The following is an 11,168-nucleotide window of genomic DNA, read 5'->3' on the forward strand; positions in this document are numbered from 1 at the left end:
ACTTGATGATCTTGGAAGGTCTTTTCCAACCTTGATAATTCAGTGATTCTGTATTTCAGAGTGAGAAATCAAGCAAGTGTCACCATCAACAGAAGTTATTAATCTAATGCTGGTTCTTTGAAGCTGCCCACTCAGATTTTATGTTGTACTCTCATTTATCAATTAAGAATTTTCCATCTTAGGGTTTTCATCAGTTTCTTATCTGACTTGCTACCAAGACCATCTTGGTTCTTTGAATCTTCCCTCATACAACCTTGTGGCCAGTGTAAAAAGCATCTATAAATACAGAGAAAACTATTAAAACTCTCAACATGGTGTACAACTAAGGCTTAAGTGAACATGAAAACAGCCTAAGTGGGGAAAAAAGCCAAGTGTGAAGGAACTGGAAAAACAGAGGCCACTACACAAGACAGTGTTGCTTTTCAGCACTTGAATAGAGAGCTGTAAAAGCAGAAATGTGTATATATCACAATCAGGAAGAAAAACCCACTTCCCTCATGTCTTGAAAGGAACTTGCTACCAGTGGAGTGAGATATCTTATCAGCTCCTAGGCAGGAGAATGCAGTGACAAAGCACCTCTGGTGTACATCAGTTGTTCTTTTCTCCCACTTATACCCTTTTGAAAAGGCTGAGACCCACAGGTCACATCTATTGCCTGGATACACTTAGTTACCTATGCAGAGGTTACAAGTAACTGACAGTTACATATGGCTAAAGTGGCTCAGTTGCAAAAGGATAGCAACTTAACTGCTCAGAGTTGGCATCAGTTATAAGTACATACAGGAGCTTAGGTTCTCTCCTGCATAAAGTTTTATTTCTCATACAGTTTCTTACCCAAAATCCTCCCTCTAGACCTCCATAGATCCATTCAAATTAATCTAGTTACCCTGTACTAAATTCCCCACCAGCCCTTTCAGACTAGCTTTTTACTCTACACCCTAGAATTCCAAGGATCTCCCCAAAGCCAGACTGCTGCCTACACCACCCATCTAGGTATTCCAATCACTACAATACAGAGACAAATAATTGGATTTAGCTGAACTGTGTTCTGAAAGATCAGGAAGTTTAGATATTCACTACAGATAGCATTAGACAGATGAAGTCTCTATCCTTATGGTTAGCATTGGACATGAGAACAGCTAGGCTGAACTACTAGGCATTTTGACTGTTCCATGTTACACTTAGGATTCCTGAGTGATTGTGTTAAGGAAAAGCAAAACTTAAATGCTAAATGTTAAAAATGCTAGCACACATTTTAACGGTAGTCAGGTCATACCTCAACTTTCTGTTGTTCAGCTAGAAATTCTTCTATGGGAACATAATGATCTTCAATTTGTTCCATTGCACACATATATGCATGTTTCTTGATGGCCTCTTTATACATTTCAAATTTGCTCTCCAGTTTTTCTTCAAAACTGTCTTTCATATCTTCCAAGCGGTTGCTGAGGAGAACATACTAGTTTTATTTAATGTATTAGCATTCCAGCTATTACAATTTGTCTACATGTGTTCAACTGGCAATATCAAAGTTATAATCATAAACTGTGAAGTTAAGGAACCAAGTAGTAAGTTTTTCCCTTTTCTTCTTTTAATTCTCAATGATCCTAAGGACTTGCACCACAACATAACTTCTACTTGGCACATGCCATAGTAAATGTCACAGAACACATACTTAGGATAGGTCAAACAAAGTTCCATTAAAAAATCTGCTAACATCTAGTGATAGATATAGATAGATATTACTAGACCAAATTAGACCTGATATTTGAAGCATATTTCTGGGGGAGTGTCTTTCACATTGCTGGGTTGTTTTGGTTTTTTTTCCATGAAAGATATATGCCAAATTCACTCGGCCCTATTATTTCAGTACGTTATGCCCCAGCAGTGACACAGAACATCCCTCAACAGACAGAAAGCAGCACTGTTGCTTCAGGTCTTTGGCCAAAGGCACCCAAACAATTTTCAAGTCAGTGCAGGTGTTAAACCATAGTGTGCTCAGCTGGCCACTTAACTTGGGGTTAGTCTCTGTTAACAATTCAAACATCAGGAGACAGATCTCAAAAAGAGTTAAGAGGAAGTTAATTCAGCTTAAGCAACCTGGACACACTTGGAAAAAAAAAAACCCCAACTTAATTACATCAGTGCAAGCAGCCACAGTAATTTATAAGATAGTAAGCTAACAATGGATCGTATCATCCAGGACGAAGAATCTAGGAGAACTCAAAGAAATAAAATTCGAACTCCACCTTAAGCCCATGCATGCATATTAACATGACCAAGTATAAGTTCTGGAACAATCACAAGCCTCAGTGATATACCTGTAAGTCTTCCACATCTGCTAAATACTAAAAACAACTCAGGACAATCTCCAGTAATAACAAATTAAACAGAGAAAAGTTCAGCAGAAAGCAGCATTACTTTTTCATTGTACATGGAAACAGGCTGATCTATACAAATTTATTTTAGTGTTCCTTCTTCCTTTTTCATCAGAAGCTTTGAAACTGTCCAGCCCCAACTTCTCTAAATAACACAAGTATGTCTTGCATATACATGTATATGTATATACATAATAATGTATGTATATATGTATAAAAGTATGCATTTATATAGGTGGAATCCTTTCAGTCTTCATGAGGGCTGTACTATAACTTGCCTCCAGGCTTCCTCTGTTTCCAACAGCTGTCGAAACATTGCTTCTGCCATCTCTTTACGTATCTTCACCTCCAGAAAGAGTTTACTTTGTCTTTCTGCAACTAGCCTCTGCTTTAGGTTCTCTGTAGTTTTCAAGAGATCCTAAATTTAACATATTTCAGTACAGAACACAAGTTAGAGACACATCTCAATAAATTACACACTCATCCAGACAGCCATCCACACAGGGAATTTCTACATTCTGCAGCAAAGCTTCTGTTTTTTTCAAACATGAATTTCTATTGCAAAGACAACTTTTCTCCATCTTGGTGGCTTCTGCTATCAAAAAGTTTACTCATGTTTTAGCATTTAAACATTAATCTGTACAACAATTTAACAAAGCCTACTTGATTTTTACAGTTTGCTATTAGATAGTATAACTTGGTATTTAAAATGCTGCATCCTACTGCATTCCTACTGTTTCCAAAAAACTAAATACTGTTGTTTTAAACAAGTATAGCATTTGACCTAGCTAGAAAGCCACATGTGGCCTTCCACAACTACATTTATTCCCTCAGAACCAGACCACTTAAACTTTAAGTCTGCCTGACACTGAGCAGAAACTTATAGTTCTCATTTCCAGCACAACTCTCATGGTAAAAGTTTCTAATACCAGAACTAATAGCAATAGCTTGTTTGGGTGCAATTTTGAGTAGATGTGTGTCTACCTCATGACTCAGAATGGTGATGTCCACTTCCTCATCTGCAGAGGTTTCAGTACTGTCAGGAAAGTCATCTACAGACGTGTTCGCATCAAAGTGCACGATAGGTTTGCCATTGCCTCCATCTAGCTTGGGTGGAAAATAACCAAAACTTTTGGGTAGGATTGTCTGGATTACCTGGAAAACCAAGAGTTGAACACACTGTTTTATCAATGCTAGCAATATTGCAGTTATTTAGTCTATATTTAATGATGACAAGATATGAACAAAATTTTACATGCCTTTTAGCCTTCAATATGAAGGTAAGACTTTGGTACTCTAACAAAGTGAGAATGGGGAAGATAACTAACAAACTTAGTATGTTTGTCTACAAAGGTGTTTTCTCTCCCCCTAAAATACAAGGTTTTGGTGTCATTTTCTGGAAAGTTCATGAAAAGCAGCAAATCTCTAGAACATTTGCTCCTTCCTGAAATACTATGACCCAGATTCAGCAATTCATGCTAGTTAAAATCTTTATGTAAGTATATATGTCATAGGACAACAAATCAGAGAAGCTTGTTTCCTCAGTGCACACTCTTATCTTGATGAAATTTGCAGCTGAACAGAATTAGAAAAATCTCTCTCTGAGATGACTTTAGACATACCATTACAGACTTGGAATGTGTCAGAATTAACCCATGGTTCCAGACTAGAAAGGGACTTTATTTCTGCTATGGAAAACAGTACAGTCCTCCTTGCAAGAAGCAGCTTCCAGGGAAGCTTGCATGAAATGAAGACCAAACATCAATGCCAAGTCCTCAGATTAGTGGGAGGCTGACAAGCAGAGCTAGCAGAAAGCATGAAAGATTTAGCAGAGGGGTTTTTGCCTTCAAAGGAGAGGAATATGCTATATTTAAGCATTCACTTAAAAAAAAGTCTTCCCTTCTTGTTTGTTACTGATTACTTGCCCTTAACCAAATAGGAGCAATGTGGGCACAAGAGATCTTAGTCAGACCACAAAATAACAGGCTACTTCTTTTACTACTGCCACTAGCTGTGCAAGAAGTTTTAAACAACTGTCATCTTGTACAACAGATGCTTAACTGCACACAGGTTAAACAATTCATCAAAAACTTGAACTGAAGTCTTGCATTTGCTCAGATATATGGCATAAGCAGTCATATCTGAAAGTTCTGTCTACTTTTTACACAGAATGTTTGTAGTGTAGAACTGAACAAGCCACAGACAGATGCAGCTATTCTTGACTTCTTACCACTAAGAGGTTTGAGGATGGTAAAGGCTACTAGGAAGCCTTTTAGAGGGAAGCCACATGCAGAAGAATTAGTGTGATGCATTAGAAGTCCTAATCACACTCAAGTCCACACAACCTAATCATTTTGCAAACCTGTACTAAGAAAGAAGACAGAATAGCAGAGAAAGTAGATCCACTCTTACCTGCTTGGCTATAGCTGAAAATTTCATTACGTGTAGTGTTTCATCATATGTGGAAGCATGCTGATTAATGTTTACAATCATACATACTTTGCCTTTGCCACAAAAGAAGGGCTGAAAGAGACGAGTCAGTTTGCTCTCTCTGAATGGAATATAGCTTGGCTTCAACCTCATGGAAAAAGGAGACATGTTATTAAATTGTGAAATAAAAACCCCATAAGGCTGTGCAATACCACAACTTAGCTTATTTCTGTTTCTTTCAGGAAACAGATGCTGTAGGATGCTCATATTTAAGCCTAAGCTGTTTCACATCAAAGAGCAAGGTCTTTCCTGGACCTCTCCAACAAACTGAAATATTTAAAAATAAAAGCAGCATAGTGTGTGCATCACAGTTCCCTGGTGCTACACAGCAGATACTGGAACAAATCAAAAGCGACGTACAGGACATCTATCAGTTATCTGATTAATCTACCTGTATAATTTGGAGGTAGAAAGGAAAAATTACACAAAATGGGAACTCTGTACAGAGTGCATTGCTCACACACATACACAGTAAAAAAAGCTTGGTGATTCGCTGCTAATTGCCTGTTTTATTCTCCACATACAACAGTTTTAGAGAAAGAATGTTCAAGAATTTCAGTGACATCTTTAATAAAGAAGGCTTACAAGATTTTATATATTTTAATTTTCCTCTGATCATGTGAGCCCCCCACATAAACTGACTGGATGTGTTCCTGTGTGACCTGCTGTAGATGACCCTGCTTTAGCAGGGAGGTTGGACTAGATGTTCAGAGGTCCCTTCCAACTCTGCCCAGTCTATGCCTGTGCCTGTTTTCAACCCAAAACTCATGTTGTTTACAAATTGTCACTTACTTTGGATTTTGATTTTGCTTCAATGCCGCGATGCATTTTCCAAGGATATGAAGAGAATTATTAATATTTCCTGCTTCTTTTAGTCTGTCTCCAAAGGCTTGTGTTTTATTACACCTCTCTGATCCAGCCAAGTCACAGAAAGACAACCTGTGTGAAAGAATTATCCAGAACACACATGCAAACTTGTTTCTAAACAATATGAAAACAGCACTGAATGTCATCTGTATTTACAGGTCTAAAGTATAAATGAGTGACTCATTTCAGCCTACCTAGATGACAGAGTAAGTTGTACATTAGTGTTAATGTTTTGTCCAGAAGGTATGTAGGATAATGGCACTAACCTACCTATCTTTCCACTGAAAAAGATTGCTGCTCATAGGACACTGTCTATTCAGCACATTAAAACAGTCTACTTGTACCATAACAATAAAACTTTGTAGGCATTCTTACATAAATAATTCTGCTTAGGACCTCAAATTTAGTTATCCTAATGTAAGTACTTCTAGAGGAATTTCTGAAACAGTTTCTCCTAGTGGGGCTACACTACAGAAGCACTTGGACAGTCACCTTCACCAGTTCCAGCACTTACAGGATTGCAGGACAGCAATATGCTTCAGTACTCTGCAGTTTGACTCTTTTTGATGCAGAACCATTTGCTCATTATTGCAAATAAAAGGCCAGAAGTTCTTCCCAAATCATATTAGAGCTCTTAGCTTAGCTGTAACAATTATGCGCTACTGAACTCAGGCCTCTGAATTTCCCCTCATAGTACAACAGGTTTTAGTCAGGGACAGTTATCCTGGATAATCAAGGAATTTAATCACTTTTACTTTATATTAAGAAAGTCCCTGAAATACAGGAAGCTCTGGAAGATTGATAATTTACATAACCCTACTATTACTCACTTATACATACATTTATTTACATAAAATAACACCTTTGTAAGATCATAGCCTTTCACACAGCTGAAATAAGTACATATTAACACTATACATATTTATAAGACCTATTTCAACTGTGTGAAAGGCTATGATATTATCTTTAATCTTTTCAGTACAAGATGAAAAGCTTTTTTCTTCCTTAAGCAATGTACACATTGTCATTCATCTCACAGCTGCTGCAAGCTTTGCCAGGGGAATACACCAAGACAAGGAAGGCAAAGGAAGAGAGATTCAGTTGTTTCCCCAAGTTATCTTTCCTTAAGAGTATTTATCACCATAACATCTGACATTAAAAGGTGTTATCTCAATGAGGTATATTTATTACTATCTCTGCTCAGCAGAGAGGAGAGAAATCAGCAGGAGCTAGGACTGAACTAAAAAACTGTTACAGCAGTGTCCTCATTTTTCCATATAAAGCTAAATGGACAACCAGAGAAAAAAAAACTGAAAAAGCTATTTAAATGGCTCAAAACCCAAAGACTAGACCACTTCTTCTAAATCAGAAAAGAACAGAGAAATGTAAGGACTTCACACTGCTCTCACTGGGTGCACCTACATTAGCATTTAACATCAGGAGAACAGTTTTTAACCAGGTCACCTCATGATCTCCTCTTACTGTAGACTGGTACCCTGGAACAGTCCCAGAGCATGCCAACTGCATGCTTTTTAGATGATAGATTTGAATTTGTGTTTCTGTCACAAACATTCAACTCATAAAATCTAGTCTGATCCCAAAGCAGAAAGCACTGGCACAACTTGCACTTGGGTCTTTGGCACTAACTGCTGCACTCAAATTTTGGAGACTGGCTTCTATCAGCCAGTCATTTGACTTCTGCTTACCAGAATATACAGTGTGGTATTATACAGAACTACTCTGTCCCTACCTCCCTATTGTGTAACACAACATACATATGTTTCCCTCAACTTATGTACTGCTGATAAAGAGTTTTAACAGGTTCCTTCAGTCAAACCTTAACAGAACAAGAGAGACATGGAAACACTTCTATGCTTGTCCCTGTCATGTTTCCAGTCAGTTTTATACAGTCAGTGGAGCTCTGATTTCCTTCTCAGATAATTTGTTTATTAAAAGAAAGTTCACCAGTTTAGCATGCTTACACCTTACCAACTTTTCTAAAATATTTACATTCTGGTAATCAGCTGAAGCATTCACTTACTCTGAAACTCCAAGTACACACGGCTGATGCTCATCAGTTAGCCTTAGTAGCCTGATTGAAAATATACTGTGACTGGAATGGAAAAAAGTCCTTTTTAGTAACCACAATTATTAAAATTAAGGAGTCACTGAAGCAAAGGAAAATGTATATGCTACAGAAAGTGAAGTGCTGAAGAAAAACAATAATTCATTAATGAATTTACATTAGTTACCTTTGCAATTTGCTCATTTAGCAGCAAAAAGCAGCAGTAAAACTTGCATTTTGTTACTTCCCGTTTCTTTCAATACAAAAAAGGGGAAAATGTCACATGAAGACTACAAGATGTCTCAGATAGTGAACAAGCCAGTTCACTTAAGTCTACAGATCAGAAGAGTACTCAGGTACTAGTAGTAAACTTCAGACAGTATCTGAACTCAGTAAATTTGGAGAACTTCTTAGGAATAAATAGGTGGTAGGGGAAGGGAGAAAGTTAAGATTGGTTACACTGGTTACTTCGCCATACAGTTACTGGTTCAGTTTTGAAATTACTCTTTTCTAGAAAGGTTGAATCTGTAACACTTGATTGTGTTTTAGACATCAGAAGATAAAGGCAGTGGACATATGCTGTTTGAAACCAAATGGCAGTTTCTAGAATGAGGACCACCCTGTCCAAGTTGACCCAGTAAATCTTGAAGCACAGAAGACAACCTTCTCTAGTATAGATTTAAAGCAGTGATTTATGGCACAGCACCAGTGCAAAATTTAAGAATTAAATTGGGGAGGGGGTAGGGCAGTGGCACGCAGGGGAGGAACCAAAGAATGCACCAAGAACACATGCACCCAGCAGCATCTAGACAATCTAGCAGCACTGAAAGGTACTGGACAACTCATTTCTGCTTCCTACATCCCCTACTGACAGACTCAGTGTTTCCTGAAATTATACTGCCAGTTATGAAGAATTATCCAGTATTTCCTTCAACATCCTCACACAGCCATACCCACTCAGCACCATTAGCATTTGCCAAGATGTGTAGCACTGCTGGCACTCAAAAATGAATGTGATTCGATCTTTTTGGTTTTCCATAGCCACAAATAGCAACCCAAGTCCAGCTACTATTAAAGTCAGAGGGCTTCTCCTAGCTTTCTTCCAGAAATAATTTCATAATAAAACCAGAATAACCAAAGAAAGTCTTAAGCTATTATTGAAGAGTGGTACATTTTAAGTGTATTCTCAAGTGTTTTCCTCCCTTCCCCTCCTCCCTCCCCTTGAAAGGAAAGAGACAGTATGATTATAATTAGAAGAACAAACCTTCTACTTGATTGCTCATTCATTCTTGTACAAGCAAAGCTTCGGTTCTTGTTTCCTATTTTTAGTAATTTGCAGGCTTCTTCAGTGCTCTGAATGTTAATCCACTTTAAGTCTGTGAAAAGAGACCGTTTTCACAGACTTCTAATCATCAAAAAATTTCTGTGAAAATGCCAGGGTCATAAAACAGTATTATTACCTTTAATGTAAGAATTTCCTCCTTGATCCTCACAGATTCTCAAGACTCTGCGCTTCTGAGTTTTTGATGTAGATAATACATTTAATAGGTCATACACATATTCATTATAAATTTCACAAAAGGAAATCCACACAGATGCTTGTGTTCTTGGGTGTATATTAGTCCTATATATGTCAAGTGGAACAAAGTTGTTCTCTGCTAAGCCAAAACAGAGAAAAAGTTCAATGATGAAACAACTCATTGATAAATTTTAATTGCAGTAAATAGGACCTTTTAAAAGGAGGCTTGTACATCTGTGTTGTACGATGACATACACAGTACTGTATGACTTTGAGCTTACCCAAGAACATCTCAGCAGTCTCCTGTAACTCAAGTTTTAAGATATTGCTCTTCTCTACCACAAGCTTCTAGCAGCTGATACATTAGCTTTGCAGAACTAAGCCTCCCTCTTACTCCAGAAGGAGCAAAGCTATCAAAATATTTTTGCATTGTTACTCTTTCTCCCCAGTTGAGCCATTAATATTTGGTTTAAAACTGTATTTACTTTGTAGTATAGATATTTTTAAATCCAGTAATAGTGACCCACTTTTATTCCTAAATTTCTCCCCCCCCACAAAAATATTTCACTTTACCTAGGGAATCAGAAGGAAGTCTTTTTGAAGTACAGTTGGAAGAAACTGACTCCACACCACATGTATTTATAATACTATTGGAGATGTTTTCTGTCTCCTTCAGGAAATAAGAGACTGTTAGATCCACATGAACAGACTATGAGGACAGCAGAAGTAAAAAGTGGCAGTAATTCCTGCATTTAAGATTTAAACACTTAAGTAGTATTAAGTGTTAAGTCCCCCTTCTCTGGCTTCAAATGAAACATTTTTAACAATACCAAACTAAAATCAATAAATGCTCTTCCCCTCACGAGAATTACTGCTCTCTGCTGCTCCCAGCAACCTGTTTTGGAGGCCAGTTGCTGCTAACATAGTAGAGTTACTTTACAGTCCTGGCACCTCAAGACCTTCTGACAGAATACAACAGCCTAGAATGCCTTTATGAACTACTGGGCAAATCTAAAAATATTTCAAAATATTTTCAAAACAACTGGAGAAGTAACTTTCTTTCAGGGACAGATGGCAGGGTGGTAGGCAACAGAGATAATTTGCTTGCTTGTTGTCAATTTTGCAAATTGCACTCTCATGCCAGGTCTGTAAGAGTTACTTAAAGACCACAGACAGAGTGAAATGACGGTTCATAAAGGACTTAAAGGTCTGATAAACCAACACAGTTGGTTTAATTCTGAATTAAAAGACCATTACAAATCCTGTACAAGAAGCAGCACACTTTCTTTAAACACACCCATTTGCTCTATGTCTTTACACTAACAAAATTATTTCAAAACCTGCCAAGACTTGTCAAATCATAGGCTTTAAATTACCATTAGGAAAACTGGTGTAATGAAGTGGCAACTCCCACTATTTAGAGATTCCAACATCTCCACATACTACCTCCCTCCCCATATTTTATACACAGATATAAATTTTCATTAGGACATTCACCATGAATTACCAAAATAGAGGGTCATTATACAGTAGAAGAGGGGAACAGAATCAAAGAAAAAAACTTTAATGCTCCAGCCATTAAAATGCAGTGCTAAGTTTGTTATTAATTTTCTACTAATGCCTATGTTATTCAGTTGGTATATCCAACTTTTACAAACAAAACTATGAAGCCATACTTTCAGATCTTCCATTTTAAAGGTAAATAGCATATGGGTTTTTTGGTCCTTTATTCTATAAATTAACATTTTGTAAGTACTTTTATATTGCTTCAGTAGTTACAAGTATAACCACAAACATGGATTCTATTCATTTTGTTTGTAAAGTACAAAGCAAAATTCTAAGGCAGGGAAAG

The 11,168-nt window shown here is 37.3% G+C and overlaps 1 protein-coding gene across 1 annotated transcript in view; it reads right to left on the minus strand.

Moving 5' to 3' along the window:
- Positions 1-5: 5 nt before the first annotated feature.
- The window catches only part of LOC104395712 (kinesin-like protein KIF20A), a gene marked incomplete at its 3' end in the record, with an annotated part of 19,567 nt that continues 8,404 nt past the window's right edge, over positions 6-11,168 (minus strand). The window contains exons 6-15 of the mRNA XM_010005444.1: positions 9,890-9,986; positions 9,258-9,455; positions 9,062-9,173; positions 7,774-7,845; positions 5,658-5,804; positions 4,788-4,953; positions 3,360-3,530; positions 2,654-2,793; positions 1,276-1,442; positions 6-52 (exon numbers count right to left, since the gene is read on the minus strand). Coding sequence (XP_010003746.1) covers positions 6-52; positions 1,276-1,442; positions 2,654-2,793; positions 3,360-3,530; positions 4,788-4,953; positions 5,658-5,804; positions 7,774-7,845; positions 9,062-9,173; positions 9,258-9,455; positions 9,890-9,986 — 1,317 coding nt within the window. The remainder of the gene's footprint in view (positions 53-1,275; positions 1,443-2,653; positions 2,794-3,359; positions 3,531-4,787; positions 4,954-5,657; positions 5,805-7,773; positions 7,846-9,061; positions 9,174-9,257; positions 9,456-9,889; positions 9,987-11,168) is intronic.

Source organism: Chaetura pelagica, unplaced genomic scaffold (genome assembly GCF_000747805.2).
Source record: "Chaetura pelagica isolate M959 unplaced genomic scaffold, ChaPel_1.0 scaffold1269, whole genome shotgun sequence".
NCBI classification, from domain to species: domain Eukaryota; kingdom Metazoa; phylum Chordata; class Aves; order Apodiformes; family Apodidae; genus Chaetura; species Chaetura pelagica.